At 50.4% G+C, this 21,709-nt stretch overlaps 3 protein-coding genes and 1 long non-coding RNA gene across 9 annotated transcripts; 2 read left to right on the top strand and 2 right to left on the bottom strand.

Moving 5' to 3' along the window:
* Window positions 1-1,149: 1,149 nt before the first annotated feature.
* On the bottom strand, window positions 1,150-13,835 carry DRAXIN (dorsal inhibitory axon guidance protein). The gene is made up of 7 exons (XM_032709329.1): window positions 13,619-13,835; window positions 6,826-7,307; window positions 5,350-5,537; window positions 4,879-4,990; window positions 4,432-4,521; window positions 4,123-4,212; window positions 1,150-2,178 (listed from the first exon to the last, which is right to left on the bottom strand). The coding sequence occupies exons 2-7, from the start codon at window positions 7,283-7,285 to the stop codon at window positions 2,066-2,068; spliced, it is 1,053 nt and encodes a 350-aa protein (XP_032565220.1). The 5' UTR covers window positions 7,286-7,307; window positions 13,619-13,835; the 3' UTR covers window positions 1,150-2,065.
* Window positions 13,836-13,911: 76 nt separating this feature from the next.
* Window positions 13,912-14,727, top strand: LOC116797617 (variant surface antigen B-like). Its single transcript, XM_032709318.1, has 2 exons — window positions 13,912-13,992; window positions 14,140-14,727. Exons 1-2 carry the CDS (start codon window positions 13,912-13,914, stop codon window positions 14,725-14,727), a joined length of 669 nt encoding a protein of 222 aa, XP_032565209.1.
* On the top strand, window positions 14,372-21,482 carry MAD2L2 (mitotic arrest deficient 2 like 2). Of its 6 annotated transcripts, none has more exons than XM_032709336.1 (9): window positions 14,372-14,446; window positions 16,895-16,946; window positions 17,181-17,299; window positions 17,849-17,920; window positions 18,753-18,853; window positions 18,969-19,063; window positions 19,168-19,241; window positions 20,234-20,326; window positions 20,980-21,482. In XM_032709336.1, the coding sequence occupies exons 2-9, from the start codon at window positions 16,907-16,909 to the stop codon at window positions 21,019-21,021; spliced, it is 636 nt and encodes a 211-aa protein (XP_032565227.1). In that variant the 5' UTR covers window positions 14,372-14,446; window positions 16,895-16,906; the 3' UTR covers window positions 21,022-21,482. The 6 variants fall into 6 exon arrangements, with proteins under 6 accessions (XP_032565227.1, XP_032565228.1, XP_032565230.1 ...); XM_032709337.1 differs by having other exon boundaries at window positions 14,380-14,482; XM_032709339.1 differs by having other exon boundaries at window positions 14,390-14,410.
* On the bottom strand, window positions 17,984-20,507 carry LOC116797632. The gene is made up of 2 exons (XR_004360697.1): window positions 18,297-20,507; window positions 17,984-18,245 (listed from the first exon to the last, which is right to left on the bottom strand). It is a non-coding gene; the product is annotated as an uncharacterized LOC116797632 (long non-coding RNA).
* Window positions 21,483-21,709: the final 227 nt, after the last annotated feature.

The following is a 21,709-nucleotide window of genomic DNA, read 5'->3' on the forward strand; positions in this document are numbered from 1 at the left end:
GAGGCAAGGAATACCTGAATCACCAAGGATAAAGACCCTGCAACATTTCCTGCTTCCTTTCAGTTGCTCTGTTCCATCCAGATCTCGGCTCCTACCCTGGAAAGCACCACACTGTGATATCAAACCTGCTTTTGACAATGGCTGTGCATGTGGTTTTTATCGGTGTCACAAGAGATGAAGGGCTGAGAGCTCTGCAATTGACTGTGATCAATTAGGAGCCTTTTTTTCCCTTTATGCTTCCACTGACAATGGCACTGGCAGCACCACCCACTATTCTGCATCTGGGCTGAGGGAGGGGCTGCACTGCTCTCCCTGGGTTAACAAATTGAATCCTTGCTGCCGTGGCATCCCCCCGGAGCCAAACCACCTTTTGTAACTCGTGCCTTTTGGGCTGAGTGTCATGCTGGAAGCAGAAATCTAAATAGCTACAAGCAACCCTGTGGTAGGTTTTGCCCAAATGCTCCTGTACAAATTCCTCCTTTAGCAGTGCAGGTCAGAACTGATGTTGTATTCACAGCACCTCTCTGTAGCCATGACTGGGCACTCATTATATTAGAGATGCAAAGTATTATGTTAGCAGCCTTTGAGTGAATACACAATGCAGAGTGACACTACAGCATAAACAGGAGTGCAAAATGGAGGTTTGCCTACCTAAATGGAACACAGAGGGGTTTAGGGAGGCTGTGTAAAGAGGGTTCAGCACCAGGATTAATATTTCTATTCTTACAGAAAGTGCTGTACATCTCCAGGTTCTTCAATATGAAAGACGACAGAGCTGTGTCCCCCCAGAAATCAGGGTAGTGCAGTGTAAGCAGTAGAAAAGAACATTTTTACCAACTAACACTACTGCAGTTTAACACAGGTAGCCTGTGTTGCTCCAATATATCCCTGAAGTCAGCAATTAAGTATTAATATAAAGAAGTTTTAAACATCTGGCTGCCTACAGCAGGCAGAAACTGTTAGCTGCATTTTGAGTGAGGACAGAGGGAAGCTTGGATCCCCACCTGGGGTAGAGAAATTTTTCTATCAAGTAGCACAATTGCTCCGTGGTTACTTGATATCATCAGTGCTACCTGCTGACCAGCTCCCTTACTGGCTTTTCTGCCACATCCTTGGGTGCAGTCAAAGAAGCAAAAGAGTTGCACAAAAGATATCTATCATATCTTTATTTACATATCATGGAAACACACATGCAACATGTCACAGGATTTACTACAATGGAACAGCCTGTCCCTATCTCCTGTTACCAAAAACTTTATTTTTGGCTCACTAGGAAAACTATCACTTCCCCAGAAAGCTCCTAAAAATAATCATTAAAAATAACAGACTTGGCAGGATAACTAAATGAGTGAGAGCTGCAGGCTGGGATGTCTTGCCACATCCTTGCAGAAACCAGGTGGTTCTCTGGAAGCAAGAAAGGAAGGAAGGATGGAGTGGGACTGGATGGTCCCAAAGATGACAGGTAGGAAGTGGCAGTGTGTAACAGCTGGGGAATATGTCTAAAGCAGTGAAAAGGGGAGAAAGCAAGAGCTCTGTCAGAGGGTCCTCTCTCATCTAGACAGCCAGGTTCCTGCTCATCCATTTCCCAGCTTTGATTCCATCTGGAGGCTACAAGTTTCCTCTCCTCTAGGAACCTCCAATCCTTAAGGGCAATCTACCTTTATTCTCAAGTAATAACTAAGGGGTAAAGTTTAAGCTCATATTTCCTTTGCCATGAAGAATCTTCCACATCTTAACTCCTTTGAGAGGAAGAGAGGAAACTGCAGAGCCTGCTCCTGCCAGGACCATCAGAACAGGAGTAATGATCATTTCTTACCAACTGGGAGAGGGGCACCCAACTCAGTGGCACCAATGTGCTGAGGGAAAGCAGGGGGAATGCAGTCTGCTATGGAAAAGGCTGAGGCCACTCTCTTTATAAACAACATGAGTTTCAGCCCAGCTGGAACCTGGCATGTCCAGAGCCTGCAGCTCCAGCCATTTGCTCAACTTTTTCCTCTAATTCCCATTGCTAGGTATGAACAGTTTGAGCCCAGCTCCCGACCCTCCGGGCAGGAGTCCCACCCTCCTAAACATTGATGAAAGATCCCTGCTCTCCGTTGGCTGACTCAGGCTCCACGCAGCGCCCTTTCCTCCGGGTCACTCTTCGGTTCCGGTGGAATTTGGCGTAACAGCGGAGCCCTGTGGAAAAGACACGCACAGGTGAGGAGGGACCGGGGCTCATGCAGCAGGAACACCACACAACCATCCCTCTGACAGACCCTGCTGCACTGGGGCCAGTCCCCAGGCTGTGTCAGATGGGGTGGCACAGAAATGCCTCACACGGGCAGGGCACTGCTCTCCGGGCCCTGGCATTTTGCTTGGCTCCCTGTTCTGGTTTGGGATTCATTGGTTCAGGCAGGTTTCACTGGCTTCTTGAAATACCAATGAATTATTCCAATTGTTTCCAGTGATTTTATGGAAGCCCTGCTTGGTTTCCCCCTATTACTTCCCATTACTGTCTAAGTGATCTCTCCATTGGGAAATTACTATAGACTTAATGTGCAGCAGCAACGGCTTGGGACCTCCCCTTGCTATTTATTTCCCTGAAGCTTCAAAAGAGGAGGGAAAAGACTTTGAAGTGCTATTACTGGGAGGTCTGATCCAAAGCTCACTCCTCATCTCCTTCAATTTGTCTGGTTTGGACTCAAAGTGCAGGGTTTGAAGGAAGCTATCTGATATAGCATTGATGAATACTAAGGGGAAAAAAGGCATTTTATTTGCAAAAACCATGAGTACCTATTCTCCCATGGCAGTGGAAGGCAATGGGAGCCTCTGGTCAGGGTAACTAATTGGTTGCTGGCACCAGTAGATATATTTTTTGGTGTCTATTGTCTGACTTTTTTACACCAGAATGCATAGCTAGTTGGGCCAGACAGGGGTACAGCCTGTGGGTAAATAATTCTCGCAAAAGCCCTGATTTTCAGTAGCCCAGGATCTGGACACTGGGCTTGGCAGGAGCTGAAACTGCAGCTCTTTTACCTTCCAGAGCAGGCAGCAGATAGCAACAGTGCCAGCACCCCCAGAGCAGGGCAGGCTGAGGATTTATAGCTCGTATAATGAGACAGCCCAAAACTGTCCTCAGCTGTACACCAGAGAGCCAGAGGATGTCACAGGTCACAGAGCAGCCTTTTGGAGTGCATGTCCCTGGGCTACACTGAGACCAGCTACCTCAAAGTTGGGTTTGTGCCCCTCATTACCAATCCCCCCCAGGCAGTGTGGCCTCCCAGAAGGAGAGCACACAAGATCAGAGCTCTGCTCTTATCTAAGCCTCTTGTCTTATCTGGATCTTCCATCTCTGGGGATCTTTTTAATGCTACAGAGGATGCACATTTGGCATCAACTTACAACTAGCTTAAGGATAAAGCAGGGCCTGGGGCAGCCCTCATTAGGCTTGCAGAAACACTTTTCTAGGCTAATCTATCAGAAGGGCACCTCTGATGAGGACCTTCAGGTGTCACACAACACAGCCAAGGTGAAGACTATCATTTAACACTGCAGCTCCAGGGAAGCTGCCTGTTTAATTGGGTAAAAACAGGTGAATGACCTGGTCAAATCACTGGTCACAAAACTTGGCAACCAGAGTTTTGTTCTGGCAGACAAGACCCAGTGCCTGGAGCTGCCTCAACCATGTTCAGTCTAGAAGAGTGCCTTTCAACATCTTTGTAATGCACCTGTCTAGCAAGGGCTGCTGTGGGTTCTTCAGAAACAGCTTTAAGAAACAAATGCCTGTGTCCTTCCCACATCTACTAAATTGCTACAAGCTCAGCTGAAATTATCTCAGGAAAGACATGTTAGGCACAAGGTCATGCAAAACAGTCTGGTTTTATAGCCTGTGATACTTGAAAGCACCACTGAAGTGTTAATGTATTGTGGCCGCTTCTGTTGGGTTTGTAGATATGAGGATTTTTGTTTTCATGAGGGAAAACAAGATATCCTGGATGACTCAACAGCCACACTGTGAGTCAGTGGCAGGGAAAGGCTAAGCTAAGAGCAGCAGAGCTTAGCTCCTATTTTCACATACAAACCATTATTCCAAGTCAATGCTGTCAACTACAACGGGGGAGAGCAAAGAGCTGGACTCACCTTCAGTGCACATACAGTCATCATAACACTTGTTGTTAAGGCCTCGATTGTGGGGTTTGCAGAGGTGCTCACGCAGGTCACAGCAAGAGCCTGCAACACAGGGACAAGGGTCAGCACAGCTCATGTACCCCCTTCCCTGTGGGAGTACTGACACCCCTGACAGCTCCATCACACAGGCATCATCTGTTCTACAATGGCCTGGAGAGTCCTGCCCTTCCCTTGGTGACAATTCCTATCAGCAGCAGGAATCAGGATACATTTCAAACAATGCCATGTTTGGAGAAATGCCTCTGCCAAGCTGATCCTGACCTGGGAGGCAGTCAAGGTGGTGATCACATGGCTCCCCTTCAGCTGTCACAGTTTCATTTCCACTGCTGGGGCTCTTACTGCGGCGCTTTTCTATGGAAAAGAAACAGATGCTGACAGAAAATTTCATGCTGGTGTTTTCATTCTGGAGAGAATATTGTTCCAGGGTAAAAACAGCCTCAAACTTCTAGAGTTTGAACTCTAAACCTTCATAGACTAATCTCCTCCCTCTTTCTCAACCCTCCATCTATCATTTTTCCTCTGCCCTCAAACTATGCATCCAAAATGAGAAACATTCTGAAACTGAGCATAAAACACAATCAACATTATGCTGCTTCTCTCTTTCCCCACCACTATGATCTCATGTCCTTCAGCACATCTGGGAACACTAACCATGGGACAAGCCTTACAAGGGTGACTATTGGGAAAGAGGACAGGGAGGTTTAGCACCTTTCTTTTTAGCAGATGGCCACATTTCTGGTTTGAGATCCTCATAATCTGTCCAGTCAAAGAGTGCCATATCTAGGGTGGGCATCACATCCCCATCTTGCCTGAGGCGGGCCTGCAAACCGCAAGAAACCAGACAGACAACGGGTTACAATTCTGGAGTGACACTGAAGTCTTTGCAGATTTTTATGGTGCTTTTAGACATTAAAAAGGCCTTATGATTCCCCCTCCACCCCTGCCTTGTCCATCGGGGATTCTTGGCATCTCATTTTCAAAAGGAAAGAGCTTTCCCTTGCTGCAGCTGAAGCCAAGAGGGAAGTTTCCACTGCTTCTATATGTGAGGACAAAAGGTGAGCAAGGAGCATTAGGATATGGTGGCTCTGCAGCCAAAGGCTCTCTGGTCCATGAAGCTCAAGGAACATGGACAGATGAGGGACAGAGGGCTTGGAGGGACAGAGCAGTTACCAGCTCTACCTGTGACCGTGGTGAGGTGGCTGGAAGAACAGGAGGCTCTTCCGTGGAAACAGCTTGGTCCAGGGCAGTGATGAGGAGCACAGTGGGAGTCAGACTTGTAGCTTCCTCTGCCTGGAGGTTCTGAAACTGTTCTTCAAAGCTTTCAGGTTTCTTGTACAGGGAGCTCGGCCCAGCATCAGGAGTCTTCCCTGCAGAGGGCAACAGGCACAGCAGCATTGGCTTTCTCATCCCTTTTCTCTGAGTGCCATAGGTTTGAGCCAAAGGAATTCAGATTTCATCCATCCACAACCCTGAGCTGCTCTTTAGGCCAGTGCAAAACAGAGTACTGAGCTAATAAAGTGATAGATCAGGTCCAGAGTATATGCAGCTTGACTTTCATACATTTAAGACATATGTAATCACACCTTCTTGAAGGCATGTCTATCTCCTGCTTAAGAAGAAAAAGATGTCTTCTTCTGGTCTCAAGAGTACAAAATGTACCTGTTTCACCATTTTTAAAGTAATGGATTAAGCTGCTGCAAATACCTGTGAATATGTTCTTATTTGATTTTAGTAGTGAGTTATTTTAGCTCCTAAATTGAAATTCCTATCTTCACAGGCTTATCCCTGTTTTTCATAAGTATTAATTTAAATATAGACTTAAGTTAAACCCAAGAAACAAGACCTGTTTGTAGTCTGCAAATATTGCTTCAAACCAGCTTTGTTGCATACTCCTCTTTATTGCTTAACATGAGTCGTTTAGTCAGTCCCCTGAGAAAACAAGAGAGCTCTTCTTACTGAGGTAGGGAGGAGTGATAGCTGGAACTCAGGGATGTGACACCCAGCTTGTCACATAGTGTAGACTGACATAAATTGCCTGGCTCTAACCAAACTCAAGATTTACCACACTGAGCAGAGCATACCACAGAGACACACACCCACAACCTGACCTGCAAAGGAAAGCAGTCCCAGCCAAAACCAAACAACATTTCAAAGTCATTAGTGCAATTCCACATGGGCAAAATTTATATTTTTTTCTTTGTTCAGCATAAACATAGAAGAATACAAGCTCTGATGAGAAGAAACTGGTCTTCAAGTGAAATGGGGGGATTGTATTATTTCTAGTTCTGGTCATGTTTTGAAGTCAGTGGAGAGACTGAGCACAGCTTGGACATGTTTGAACCATTTACTAAAAAAGAAAAATTAAAAAACCAACAAAGCAGGCCACCCCAAAACAACCCCTCAAGTCCTGGGGACTCTCTGAGCTGCCCCTGTGAGGCAAATCAGGTCATTTTCACAAAATTACAGCCAGCACTGAAACCCTCTGGAGTTCTCCTTTTTTCTTGTGCCTCTTTTGTCTGGCAGATTTCTCCCCACAGCAGGCACACACTCCACACCCTCCACACAGCCATGTGGCTCAGCCACAGCTGCATCTCCTTGCCCTCACACCAGTGACACTCATTCCCAGTGCCACTCCAGCCCCCCGAGCTCACACACCTCGGTGGTGTTTCAGCCTGTCCCTGCGGCTGTTCCGCCGGTGCTCCCGGTTCTGCTTCTTCCCCCTCTCCGAGCCCGGGGACTGGTTCTCCCTCTCAGGATATGGCAACTCAAAGCCCAGGAACACATCCTTGTTCTGTTTCAGGGCTGCTGGCTGTCCCTCTGTCACCAGCTCCTCCACAGCTGACGCTCCACTGCCCATCCTGAGGGTCTCTTCCCCGGCCAGTCGCCCTCTCGAAGGCATGGCATGGACCCTCTCCTTCTTGGCCAGGCCATGCTTGTGGTGGTGCCCAATTTTGGGCTGCTGCAGCCACATCTCTTGGTTTTGAAGGTGGTTGTTGCTCTCTGGAACATTTCTGAGCTTTGTGCCAGGGTTCAGGGAGACTGCAAGACTGACGTCAGAAAGAACCAGTGCGCACAGGAAGAGGAAAGGAGAGAAGGTGGTGGAAGAAGTTGCCATAATCCTGGGTGCTCTGCCTCACCTGCAATTAAAAAAAAAAAAAAAGAAAAAAAATAAGCAACCAACACTTAGGAAGAGTAAAGGCCATCAAGATTCAGTCCTAGGACACTTAGATGAAAAACACTATTATATCCAGAGCTGGAAGTGAGTTATTCCCTCCTTGGTTACCCTTCTCTCCCAGCCCTGGCTACAGCAGCTGAGACACACGTGCAGGGCCTGCAGGGCTGAGAGGTCCCAGTTTCATGTGCAAATGAGGCCATCAATCAGCAGGACATTTCCCTTTGATTCCTCACGACTCCCCCTACCCTCCCATTCACAGCCCACCATCTGAGGGGCTGGGGGGGGGGCTGGCTCCTGCTGGCCACAGTCCCTGAGCCCAGGCACAGCATTAGCTGTCTGGCCAGGGCTGTTTGCTGCCAGGTTGGCATCCTGGGCCTGGCTGGCACTGGCCCCTCCTCACAGCTGGTTTCCTGTGAGGATGAAGATGTCAAGATGAACAAAACTGGGGGCAGATGGTGGCCTCGCAGGACCAGCAACAGCCCTGAGCAGCTCAAGCCAAAGACATTCACACACACTCACACACTGCTTCAGGGTGGCTGAAATTGGTCAAGGGAAGAAAAAGCACTGAAAATTTTGTGCTGATACCTCATGGCATAGCAGAGAAATAAATCTGCTGTCAGCAGAGCAGGGGATGCTGGTCTAAAGATCAAGAGGCAGGGAGGCAGACTGAGGTTTCTCTAGTTTGTCCCACTTTCCCTCCTTGACCCTGCACAGGTCACACTTCGCTCCACCAGACAAGGCTGTGACTGGGAGGGTAATTTAAGTCCAAAGAATATTGAGACCAAGTCCCTCAGCACTGTGTCTGCAGACTGTTCTCACTGTTGTATTTTTGAAGGTCTTCCTTCATCCCTGTGTTTGTGTTACAAGACATGGCTTTGGGACATTGCACAAGTCAGACATTCTCTAATTAAGTCATTCTCCTCTGTTATTTCCCACAGAAAGGGGAAAGGGATTTGCAGCATTTCCAGTGCAGCCTTTCACTTTGGGGCAGCTTTCTCAGACTGTCCCTTCTCACTCCGGGCAGCAGGAAGACATGCTTAAAGCCAAAGTTCCCTGCAACACTGACTGCCAAAAAACCAGGCCCATCCTTACACTTGAGAAATACTGTCAGAGTTACAGCCACAGATTGAGTTTTTCACTCAATCTCCTCCCCTTCCTTCCTGCACCCCAGTCCCAGCTGCACCTGATTTCCATCTGTTCACCCAGTGAACCACTTTGCTGCTTAATTGCAATGGTTTGCACTCCCTCTCCAGGTGCTTGGCTGTTTGACCAGCCATTGTCACCTGGGAAGGGCAGGTAACAACCTCTGAGACCAATCTCTGAGCCATTTTGTGGAGCTGACAGGAGACACCCTAAGAATAGCCTGGGCTCTTCCTTTGCACCTCTGAGACAGGTGTGGAGTGTTTTGAGTCTTTTGTGAGTGAAAGCTCTGCCATGATAGCAGCCCCAGCGAGCATCTTATGAGTTTAGAGGGAGATGCCTTTATCCTATTAACTGAAAAAAAGCCTGTTCACACATTCACCAGCCAATTCTGCCTTTCCAAGATTCCTCTCTGTTGTTGCTCAGAGCCTGGGAGCAAAAGTTTTCAGTTCAGCCCTGCCCTGGAAAGAGGTAGGCAGGCCAGGGGCCTTTTCTTTATGCAGTGTCCGAAAAGCAGGTTCTTCTACTGGCCACAAAGGACAACAAACTGCTGCTTGATTTAGGAGGTGCTGGGAAGCTCATTTGCTGAAGGCATAACACTATGAAATAGTATTTTATTGGCAGCTACCTGGAACAAAGGAAAACCAGACTGACAGCTAAATCTATTAACAAAGCATATCAAGTCCTGCTTCAAAACCAATGGAAAAAGCAGCAACCCAGCAACATGCAGGCTCTGCGTGGGGTCATTTGTTTTTTTTCCCAGACCATGGGGTCTTTGTTTTTTTTCCCAGGATTTTCTCTTTAAAAAACAGAGCAAACCAGCTGGATTAAGGCATCACTCAGAACAACTCAAAGAGCCAGAAAGAGCATCTTACCTTTTCATCTGCAGGCAAAATACCAAGAGGAGAGAACAAGTGCAAAGAGAGGGTGAGGGTGTCTCCAATCTCGCTCTCACAGACACGGGCCCTTTGATGGTGAACCTGACAGACACAAGCTGCACATTCTGGTTTTCAGCAGGAGCTTGGAGGCAGCTTAATGCTGCAGGGCACTTAAACAGAAGGTCTGCTTCCAAGTGTAGGGGGCATTTATTTAAGCTGCCCAGCTGTCTTGTTGGCATGACAAGGGATGAAAGTGCAGCTAGAGCACACGGACTGCCTCATCTCTGCACTGGCAGAGGGGCAGGTTGACATGCTGTGTTACTGTCACTGGGAACCTTGCATTAATAATGCAGACAAATACCTGTATTACACTGTTGTCAGGGGAGATCTGAGCTGTTTGCTAGACCAAACTGGTGCATGGCTAAGTTTGGGTACCTTGGGTTAATGCAACACTGCTGCGCGAGAGGCAAATGAGTCTCAGCCCTCTCCTTAATCACTTGTTTCCATGCCATGATCTACCTCTAACTTCAGAAACCTCTTCCTACCTCCTTCATTTTTCTTACCCTACCAAAATTCACACTTCCAGACACAGCTAGCTAACACAACAGCATCCCTAGTTCTCAGCGCTCAGGTTCCTTAATGTCTGAGCACCAAAGTTAACTTCACCCTCTCCTCTGGCAGGACCACCTAGCCCTGGGCTTGCTGATGTAGGTGACAGCAAGGCCCTCACACTGTGGTACACCCTTTCTGCAAAGGTGAAATTCTGCCAGGCAGAAAGAAGCCTGGCCTTGTAAGGAAATGCCTTTCCTAAATTGCTATAAACAAAGAGACACGTTACAACAAGCCCCAAACCCATCCTATTCTTAGGGTTCAGTAAAGGAAATAGCTGAAGTACTTGCCAAGTTAAGCTGCCCCATAGTTCTTTACACCAGACCTACATCTCCCTTACTCCACCCCATGCCTGCACTTCTTTTATAGACCCTCAGGATTACAAGCCACCTGAGGCAGCAAATCTGCCTTCTCACAAGAACACCTGTACAGCAAAGATAAGGCCTTTGAGCTGCCCAGGGTGCAGGCTCAGGACTGAGTTGCAGTGCTGTCTCAGCCGCTATTTCTGATCCATTTTGGGTTAGTAGTGGATGGTTACAATCCTGTAAGGGAAATTAGGTGGTTTTTTGCATATTGGGTAACTTTCCCTGTGGGAAGTCTCTTTCTCTGGACTCACTGATACCATTGCTATTCCTCTGCCCTCTGCTCATAATCCTGCAAGGCAGCCATGTACTGAGTAGGTACAAAGAAACTCAGGCATGTTTTCTCCCTATAAATACAGTTGTGTCACCTTGGCTCTGAAATAGGCTCTGAAACTGCCCCTGCTGCATTTGTTTTGTATTTCACAAAGCAGCAACATCAGATGATCCACCTTCATTCATGTATCTCACGTTATACCTGACAGCCATAGCTTTAACTTCTCACATATGTTCTTCATGTCACAGCCAAGAGGAACAAAACCCTTGAACTGAGAGACTGTCAAGATCCTTTAGCACCCCAGACTGCAAATGATGCAGTTTGTATGCTCAAGGGCTGAACCAAGCTAGACCCAAGCACGTATGCTGGGCCAGATTTCTTTTTGGCTCCGATAAGCTCAGTCTTTGGCAGACGTGCACAAAGATTTCCTGGACTCCAGACAATCCCAAGCTGCAGCAATAGACTGAGTGTGTGTGCATCTACATGGGTGTTGTGTGTATGTGCCTGTGTGGCAGGGATGACAGACAATAAACCCGGCTTCGTGTGCCAGGCTGCCTGTAAATAAGAAGCCAAAGGGTGATGGATGGGCTTGGGAAGGCCTGGAGCAGAATGGACGGGGTAGGCTCTATGGTAGCTGACATGCAGAGAGCTGGCTGGAGCCAGGAGGATGGCATTGTGCAGATAAATGAGATTTCACTTCCCTGCTGGGTCTCTTTCCATCTGTTTTTCTGTTTCTGGAGGCAAATGCTGGGAAGCTTCATAAACAATCTGCCAAGAGACCTTCCCATTTCTAAAGGCTCCCTCCCAGCTTTCTAGGGTCCCTCAAAGCAGGCAGGTAATCTTACATTCACCCTTCTTTTTTCCTCCCCAGGGCAAAAGTAGTAACACTTTTATTCTCTCCAACACTTCTTGCATACTCAATTTATAGAGAATTTTTTCCCCTGGTGGTACAGACATCATTGGGATGTCAGAACTGCAGAATTCCCTGCTCACAGATCTCCAGTCCTTTTGGGTTCCTCTTCAGAGCTGCCCTCCTTTCTTAGGTTTCCTGTATCTGTTGACACCTTTCCTCCTTACTTTGCCTTTCATATTTACCTGACTCCGCAGTTTCTTTGTCCTTCATGACTGTGGTGTGAGAGATTTCCCCTCTGCTGATATTTAGGTTACTTGAATATTGTCCCCACCCTTTGAAACATCTGCTTTCCTTTGCCTGTGTTTTCCTTCCCTCCCTGCCATCCCCAAACAGCACTCCATTGTAGAAAGGGGCCAATTCTGTAACACACTACTGGCACAAGAGACAGAACAGAGAGTTTCAGGCTTGCAGGGGGTTAAGGGATAGCTGTAGGTGCCCTTGTGCCTTCACAAAACATCTCCCTGGGGCCATTTGTATCCATGACCACTTGAAATGTGATTCACTCAACATCAGTTGAAGGGCTGGAGCTGGGACTCCCCTCACTGGTCAGCTCTGGCTCTCTGCCCTCCTAATCAGGACAGAAGTGACTTGTTCACACAGCATGGCCCAAGGAACTCCCTCTCCTGCAGCTCAGGTTTGTGAGCTAGTCACTAAGTCACTGCTGAGCTCCAGCACCCCAGCTCTGATGGACACTGGACACCTTCAGGTGCCTGTCACCTTAAACCACAGCCGTGCCACCCCTTCTCCTGAGCCTCTTCCCAACCTGCCCTGAGAGCTTCCCAGCACAACATCCTCCAGGGACAGAGCAGCCCAGCAAGCCACTGCATTGAAGGGGAAGAGGGGCACATGAATGAATATGCAGTACCCTCTGCTCTGCTTCCTCTGGGACTCCAAGGAGTGGCTGACATAGCCATCACAGGCGACCTGCTATCAGAGTCTACTCTACCCAATAATGAGATTAAAATAGCAATGAGCCTGAGATTAGCATCCGAGATATAGTCGCTGGCTGTCAGCAGGGCAGAGAAGACTCTCCAGTTTCATGCACAATGCCTGGTGACAAATGGGACACAATCAATAGCAAAGGTCATTGCTCACCCGGCCGGAAAGCCCCTGCCAGTGTGACAGGGAAGAATGGGGGCAGATTTGCCCTCATCTTCTCTGGGGGGAGACGTGGATGTGTCCCGACTGGCAGAACAGTTGGGCTGTGCTTTCAACATTTTTCCTTGCATGACATTCTCACTTTGAACCAAACGTGTAGAATTAATTCCTCCTTCTGCAAGGGAGAGGAGATGGGAATACAAAACCACTTCCATTAAACCCTCCAGTTGACGGAAGACTTCAGGTGTGAATTGGATAAGTGTCACTTAAATCCTACGTGATGAATTACCAACTGTAATAAGCCATTAACTTGTGCCAAATTGATTTAATTCAGAAATGAGATCTCACTTTTATCAACAGAGGAAGAGCAGAGAACAACCCGCGGGTGCCCAGGGGCTCGGTGCCTGGCAGCGCACGGCTCTGCAAGTACAATGACTCCGTGGGAAAAGCTTCCTTCGCCCCTCGGCAGCTCTGGCCGGAGCCGGGACATGCCCGTGGCGTGTGCGAGGGGCTCGGCCCCTGCGAGAGGGACGGTGCCTCTGTCCGAGGCGACTTCGCTCCCAGGGAAGGGCAGAGCCACCTCGGGAAGGGGCTTGCAGGACTCCCCGAAGTAGCAGTGACCCTGCGGGGCGCACGGCGCTGCACCGGGCGCCGAGGGACCCGGGCGGCAGCGGGAGAGCCCGAAGCCCGCTCCCGGCACGGTGACAATAGGGCTGGCCAGAGGCACCGCGCCCCGGCACTGGCGCTGTCCCGGATCGGTGCTCGCTCGCACCGCCGGGCGATGCCGCCGCGACCGGGGCACCGCGCGCGTCCCGGCGGCGGCAGCACCGGCGGTCCCCGAAAACCCCGCTCTTTGTCTCCTCCGGGGCGCACGGAAAGTGGGAAAGTGCCCCCGCACTGCTTCGAAGCCCCTGCGAAGGCAGAGGGGAATCGGCTCGGCGGAGCATCCCCCGCCAGCCCCGGGGCTCGGGGAGCGCGGCGCGGGCAGCGCTGCCTTACCTGTCCGCAGGTCCGGGGCTGGCGGAGCCCGGCAGGCAGGGCAGGGCAGGGCAGGGCAGGGCTGTGCGAGCGGCGGAGGGGAGGCAGTTCTGCCGGGGGCAGCGGGTGTTCAAACCCGAGAGCAGGAGGAGCAGGAGCAAGAGGAGGAGGAGACAGGGGGAAGGCAGTGGGGGAATGTGGAGAGGAACCGGGGACGCCGGGAATCCCGGGGGACTGGGGTGCATGGTGCGGGAGGAGGTGGGGCTGGGAGGGGCTCCGGGCGTGCGGGGGGCTGCGGGAGGGTGCAGGGGGGGATGCAGGGGCTGCAGGGCGCGGGGGTGCCCGGCGCCGAGGAGGAGGAGGTGCGGGAGCGCAGGGTGCTGGTGGCAGCAGCGGTGCCTGCCCCGGGCACGGACGGGGCAGACAAAGGACGGAGACAAAGGCGGGGCAGCCCCGGGGCAGGGGGGGGGTGAAGGGGGCGCGGCGGGCTGGCCCCGCTCACCTGCGCGGCGGGGCGGGCTCCGCGCCCCCGCTCCCCGCAGGGGCTCCCCGGCGTTACGGCCGCGGAGCGGGTTAGCGACCCAGCGGGGGCGCAGCGTCGCCCTCGCTCCCGCCCCGGCCCCGCCGTGCCGGGGGACCCGCGGGGGCGGACGGGGGGCACCGGGACCCGCGGGGGCCTCGGGGGGCAGCGCCGGCCCCGCGCCCGCTCCTCCCGCCCGCTGGGGGGCGCTCGGCACAAGCGCGTGACGTCACCCGCGCGCGCCGCCACCGCCCCCCCCGCGCTGGGCGGGAGAGGAACGGGCGGAGGGAACGGTGCGGACCGGGGGGACAGCGGGGACAACGGGAACGGTACGGACCGGGGGGACAGCGGGGACAGAGGGAACGGTGCGGACCGGGGGGACAGCGGGGACAACGGGAACGGTACGGACCGGGGGGACAGCGGGGACAACGGGAACGGTGCGGACCGGGGGGACAGCGGGGACAGAGGGAACGGTGCGGACCGGGGGGACAGCGGGAACGGTACGGACCGGGGGGACAGCGGGAACGGTACGGACCGGGGGGACAGCGGGGACAGAGGGAACGGTACGGACCGGGGGGACAGCGGGGACAGGAGGGGACAGCGGGGATAGGGGGGAACAGCGGGGATAGGGGGGCCGGTACGGACCGGGGGGACAGCGAGGACAGCGGGGACAGGGGACCGGTACGGACTGGGGGGACAGCGGGGACGGGGGGGGGAACAGCGGGGCTGGTACGGACCGGGGGGACCAGGTGGGAACGGGGGTGACAGCTGGGACAGGGACAGCAGGGGCAGGGGGGAGACAGCGGGGTGGGGTGGGGGGACACTGGGCATAGGGACACTGGGCATAGGGACAGCGTGGGGACAGCGTGGGTGGGAGGGGACACCGGGTCGGGGGGATCGTACCGATGCGGGGGCCCCGTCCGGGGCCCGGGAATGCCGGGGAAGGGCGATGCTGTGCGCGGAGCGGGGCAGGGGCGCCCCGGGGATCCAGCCCCCCTGCCCGGGGTCAGAGACACCCGAGCGGGCCGGGCAGCTCCGTCCTGCCCTGGGAGCCGAGCCGCGGGTGTAGGGGCTGGGGGCAGGGCCGGCTGTCCTGGGGGCCCGGGGTATAGACACGGGGAGTTGGACATGATGACTTAGAGTTACGTGATTTCCCCCATCCCTGCAAGTGTCCAAGGAGTGGGACAGGGCTTGGACCAACCTCTCTACTGGAAAGTGTCCCTGCCCGCTGTAGGGGGTGGAACGAGATGAGCCTAAAGGTCCCTTCCAGCCCAGACTGTTCTGTGATTCCACGATCTCCCTGCCTGCACAGGTGCTGAGTGTGTGGTGCCCACTTCCAACCTTGTGACTGCAGGGAAGGGTGGATCTCTTGGGATGCTCTTCCCTCACTGTGGCCTCTCTTTAAGGAGGGATGATGTTTAGATGAGGACGTGAACCTAAACCTCTGAAAACACAGATTGTTTATGCTACTCTGATACAGATCTTTTGTACAAATGTGAGAATCACTGTGGCTGGAGGGCTAGAGAGATGCTTTATTTTATTTAGTGTACCAGATCACTGATATTCCAGGAAGTCTCCATATACAGTCATAGAATTCTGATTTAAAAAAAGGGAAATGAGGGTAGCTCCCTATTTTGTGAAGGTTAAACTAATTCTTTGTAAGTCTGAAAAATGTGGTTTGTTGCAGCTGAAACAGCTTGAAAATCGGTGTCTAAAGAGCTGATTGGAATGGTTTTGGTTCAGCAGAGGTCTGTGTAGGACACTGGAGGAGCCAGGGTGCTCCAGAGGCATTTAAAGACATACACAGCTCATCAACAGTGGTGCTGCTATTGGTGGTTAGTTTTCGTGCATGCAGAGAGTGTGGATAAAATAGCGAAACAAATTAAAATTTCTAGTAGGTAATTATGTACACTGTGGCTTAAGTTGTGTAAGGCACAGATTCCACCCTGTAGGGAAAGCTGTTGGAAAGCTGAACCCCAGTGTGTGCTGTTTGACTCTTGGCAATGATACTCAGTTTGGCACAATAATGTGCTGCCCTTTATAAGTGTCACAAATTTCAGGCTCCCCAGGACAGTGGTCATGGCACCAAGCCTGTCAGAGTTCAAGGAGCATCTGGATGATGCCCTGACTCACATGGTTTAGTTTTGGGTAGTCCTGAGAGGAGCAGAGAGTTGAACTCCATGATCCTTATGAGTCTCTTCCAACTTGAGATATTCCATAATCCTGTGTGACAGAGTCCATGTTGACTTAATTTGGGTTTGGATTCCTTGGGACTGGAGAGACAGACTCTGAAGCTGTTGCAATGGCAGCAGATGATAACCTGTGTGGTGATGTGTCAGTGGAAGATGCAGCTCCAAGCCTGGATGAGCACTGGTTCATGATGGTGGTGTGGGAATAAACCCATAAAACTGAGAATTTTTTGTGTTAAAGCAGGAAATGGGGGCTAGAAAAGGAAAGGAATATGAAGCTTTAAAAAACCAGTGTTTCTTGTGCTACTAAAAAGTATTGGTCTGAACTTACCTGTGTCCCAAAAAGGGAGAGAGAGAGTGGAAAGAAAGCAGGAATTAAATTATGGGTGATCTCTCAGTTGGAGGTGTGAGCCAGAACACTGTGGTTTGTGCACTCCTGGTGATCCCTGAGGGCTGTGGTTGCAGAGGGTGCTCACACCTCTGTCTGTGGGCCAGCAGGGGCATGGGAGAGGTGGATGGTTCCGTAGGCTGACTGTGTTCATAATACAGCAGCCAAAGGATAAACATTCCTTTTGTTGTTACTTCCAGGGCCTGGGGAAGATGACAACCCTCACACGGCAGGACCTGAACTTTGGGCAAGGTAACGTGTTGTGCTGAGCTGCAGCTGATGCCCCTGTGAGCCTTCTCCTTGGCACTAAATGTTGTTGGAGGGTTGGTCTGTCCCTAAACTTCCTGCAGCTAAGGGGATGCAGGTGAAATTTAGGTACAAAAAAAATATACCTTTAAAAAAAATTCCTCTGATTCTATGGTACTGCTCTGCTTCCCCCCCCCCTTCCCCCTCCCCTCTTCAGCATTCTTTACTTCTGTTTTTCAGTTGTTGCAGATGTTCTTTCAGAATTCCTGGAAGTGGCTGTTCACCTCATCTTGTACGTCAGAGAAGTTTACCCCATTGGGATCTTTCAGAAGAGGAAAAAATACAATGTACCTGTCCAGGTAGGAAATTTTCCCAGAAGCTGACAGCCATATGGACAAGCAAAATAGCAAGGATCAGTCAACAGTCACTAGAACAAAAACTTATACTCTGGAAGTGATTGTTTTAATGTGCAAACTCATTTTTGAAGGGAAATTAGTTCCTGTCATAAGGGAGAGCAGCCCTGTAGCTGAGGATACAGCAGTGCTCATGGAACAAGCAGGTCATGGACAGCAGTAGTAGAAGGCTTCCCCAGCTCTGTGCAGTGAGGTAACAGGAAAGCATGTTTCCTAGGAAATAGGGATGGTTGGAATATGCTGTTCCCCATATGCTGTTGTGGCTGTATATTCCTGATAGACAACACCTGTGTGGGTGCAGTGATTTGCCTCAGCTGATTAACCCTTCCCTGAAAGAATTGCTGGTTTGAATGGGCAACTCAGCATTTTTCACCAGTATTTGAAGCGTGACTGGAGTGCCTTGTACACACTGGTGCTTCTGTTTAAATTTCCCCTTTTAGCATTGCCCTGCTTCACATCAAACACAGCTCTGACTGTTCCCTGTGTTTGCTACAGATGTCCTGCCACCCAGAGCTGAACCAGTACATCCAGGACACGCTGCACTGTGTAAAGCCACTGCTGGAGAAGGTGAGAGCAAGTCAGGGACCAAAGTACTGCAAGTGGCTCTGATAGAAAGTAAGAGAACATAAATACTCTCTTAATTGCAACCTTTATTTACTAATTTACCATATACACTATATTAGCTGATAAAGTTCCTAACAAAACTAAACCCAATACCCGTAACCTTTTCTGGCAGTTAAGGCCTTGCTGCATTTCCTACTTGTACCTGAGGACACGTGTGTGTGTATTTCCAGTTACATCATCCTGCACTTTACCATTCTGCTTTTGAATCCTGTTTAAGCACCTGTCCTGGCAGAACAGTTTGAATGCTTTTGTAAGAGAAAGGTGTGACCTGTGAAATATTCCAGGAGGCTGCTAGCAGGTTTTGTACTCCTGGTGTGACCTGTGAAATATTCCAGGAGGCTGCTAGCAGGTTTTGTACTCCTTGCTCTTCACAGACAGAAAACAGAATGAGGTCAGTTGTACACTGTGGTTGTACAAAGCTGCTCTGTTTGGCCAATGGTCTGAGTGTTTCTTATGTCCCTCAGTGTCCATCCCTGAGGGATGCAGTGAGATGGCTGCATCTCCTCCTTGTTCCAAAACAGGAACACACAATTTAGCACACCCATCTGTCTCAGCCTTAGCCACAAGCTGTCAGTTTAAAATCCAGCAAGAAATGGCTTTACAAAAGCAATTTTTCTGATTGCTAAGGATAATCTGAGCTCAAGCTTTGGATAACTGCTTGTGCTGTGAGCCCCAACAAATACAGTGGGAGTGCACTCCCGCTATATCAGAGCACACTGGGGGCAGTACACAGCTGGTTTTAAGGAAGGGATTTTTCTAATCTTTGTTCTTGCAGAACGATGTGGAAAAAGTCGTGGTTGTAATCCTGGATAAAGAGCACCACCCGGTGGAGAGATTTGTCTTTGAGATCACCCAGCCACCTCTGCTTTCCATTAGGTGAGGTTTCCACTCCTGCTTGCCCATGGCATCCAACACCTGCCTCCAAGGGCTGTTCTGGGAGCAGCTCCAGCCCTTTGCTGCGTGCCAGTAACAACTGCTATGTCCTCCACAGTTCTGAGTCCCTGCTGTCCCACGTGGAGCAGTTACTCCGTGCCTTCATCCTGAAAATCAGCGTGTGCGACGCTGTGCTGGACAACAACCCCCCGGGTAAACGTCCCTCGGATCCAAACAACCTCATGCCTGGCATTGTCTGGCTTGGCCCACCCCCTGGGAGCTGTCCCCCAAGCTGGAACCTGCCATTTCTCTCTCAGGTTGCACCTTCACAGTTCTGGTTCACACACGGGAGGCTGCCACACGGAACATGGAAAAGATCCAGGTGATAAAGGTGAGTGACACCTTTGGGCACCTGACTCTGTGAGAAGCTGCAGAGCAAAGACTGGGCAGAGCAGAGTTTTGTTCTCTCTGAGGTTAAGGCTGACAGATGTTTTGAACATGCACTTAGTGTCGTGTGAGGCACTTCACAGCTGTTCTTGAAGTGGGTTAAAATGGTTTGTGCTGGTGAGGTGGGAGCACATCCACCACACACAGCTGCAGACAACGGCTGCTTCAGACCCTGAAACAGGTTGTAACAACACTCACTGCCCAGTGCCTGATCAGTCACTTAGAAGTGCTGAGACATGTAGAACAGGTATTTGAATTTAATCAATAAAAAGCAGCTCTCATCCCCTGATGATCCTCCTGATTCTGCATAAGGAGCAAGGCAGACTAAGATTCAAGTAACTAGTAGGTTTGGGGGCACAAATAAATTTCAAAGTGTGTACAGATCACTTTCTAAAGCAAGATTTTATTTTTTTTTTAAAGAATCCTTGCACAGATACAGGGAAACTTTTTTCCTGGGCCAAGTTATATTATGTGTCCTAAGGCACAATAAATAAAGCTAACGAAGTATAAAATTATTTCAATGGCTCTGTACTGCTTAGTAATGGAAACTGGGAGTGTGGTAGGCCAAGCTTTAAACTTCCAAGGCAGGATGGAAATCCATGCCCCAGGCATTCAGGAGTTGCAGTTAAATGCTGGTATAAGGGACAGAAGAACAGGGTAGCTCGTGACAGCTGAGAGTGTATCTTTTAAAGAAGTGAGGTGTCCCCTTTGCAGTAAGCAGAGGGCTGACATCATGGTTTGATGCTGTAACTGAAGACAGTTATCCTGAGTCTCAGGGCCAAGTGTGCAAGTGTTAAGTTTTGCTGTTGTGGAAGGTTTAAGTTACCTGTTTCTTCCTCAGCCATTCACTCTCTCATTCACTTAACACTGAGGAAGAGCTCACCTTGCAGCACTGCCAGGCTCTGCCAGTAACACACCTTGTGTTCCTGCCCCCAGGACTTCCCGTGGATCCTCGCTGACGAGCAGGACGTGCACATGCACGACCCCCGGCTTATCCCCCTGAAAACCATGACATCTGACATCTTAAAGGTGAGCAGATCTGACCAAGAGGTGGCTGAACCTGCTGTAGTTCTGAGCTTTGTCTGCTCTCACACCAGCTCTGCAGTTTGCTGTGGGGTGACAACTTTAATTCTGCTGAGCAGTAGCTTTAGCCTTGCAGGTGTCTGTGGCAGTAATCAAAGCAGGGCAAGACTCCTCATAATAAAATAACCCCCTGTGTCGGAGGACAGAAATTGTGTGAACAATTTCTATTGCATTTCTGCGACCTTTGCCTTGGTATGGCTGGGTGCAGATAGTAATAAATACTGCGCCACTAATATGGCTGCAGGCCTTGTGCCAAGGTGAAGGAGGAGTTCTTTTGATAGGAAAACAAGTTTTATGGACACCTGCTGTTATCCAATTAGTACTGTACACCACAGTATGTTTTCCTTATGTATCCAATGTAACCTGGGGAAGAATCACATGTCTCTGTGCCACAGGCAGCATATAAGCTGCCTTTCCTCTAATAAAGGGGACATTTTTGCCAATCATATTGATTCGTGTGCAATTCTGTCCGAGCCCCTCCGCCTTTACCCCTGGTTATAGGGGAAGGTACAAACCTTTCCTATTCAGCCTGTTGTAGGCTTTTCCCCTTTCACCTACCTGTACACCAAACAGGACTGATGCTGGTTTCTCTCCTCCAGATGCAGCTCTATGTAGAGGAGCGAGCCCACAAAGGCACCTGATTTCAACTTTTCCTTGCCTTCAAGCCTCATGTGATCTTCCAGCGGAGTAAGATCTGTCACAAACCATAGCTTGAGAACCATCTCTTCAGCCAGCCTTCTGGTGAATGTAGAGCAGCTGCTGCCTCTTTATTTCAAGTGCTCTTACCACTGTATATAGAACTGACTTGGAATGTGGAGCCAGAGCCTGTTCCCGTGTTGACTCGTGTGAGAGTGAGTACAGGTGTTGTTACAGTGCGTCCCTGGGGAGTCAGTGCTTTGTACCAATCCAGTTCTCACCTGATGGGGCAGCTCCCTTGCACAGGGGCAGGGATGGACAGCAAGGAGCTGTTCCATGAGAGTAATGGACTTGTGCTAAGGGGGAGTGAGGCCTTATGTAGTGTCTGTCCACTGTGACTGTCCCAAGTAGTCTTCAATAAATATGAAGTTTTACCCCAGTTGAACTGGGCTGAGTCCTGTTCAAACCAGCCCCCCTTCTTAAGTGAGGAAGTACTTTTTCTGTGGAGCTTTCACCACTTTTCTGGCACATATGTGGACTCTGTCAGTTCCTAGGAAAGGCTGTACTCTGGTCTCTCCCTTTTCCATGGGAGTCCTCTCACCCACAGGTGGCATTAGCAAGGTGGAGTTTGGTGCAAGAGCCTGCAGGTAACAAGTACAAGAACACTGCAGATTGAGGCTGGGCGTTGCTTTA

This window comes from Chiroxiphia lanceolata, chromosome 22 (assembly GCF_009829145.1).
Source record: "Chiroxiphia lanceolata isolate bChiLan1 chromosome 22, bChiLan1.pri, whole genome shotgun sequence".
Classification (NCBI taxonomy): domain Eukaryota; kingdom Metazoa; phylum Chordata; class Aves; order Passeriformes; family Pipridae; genus Chiroxiphia; species Chiroxiphia lanceolata.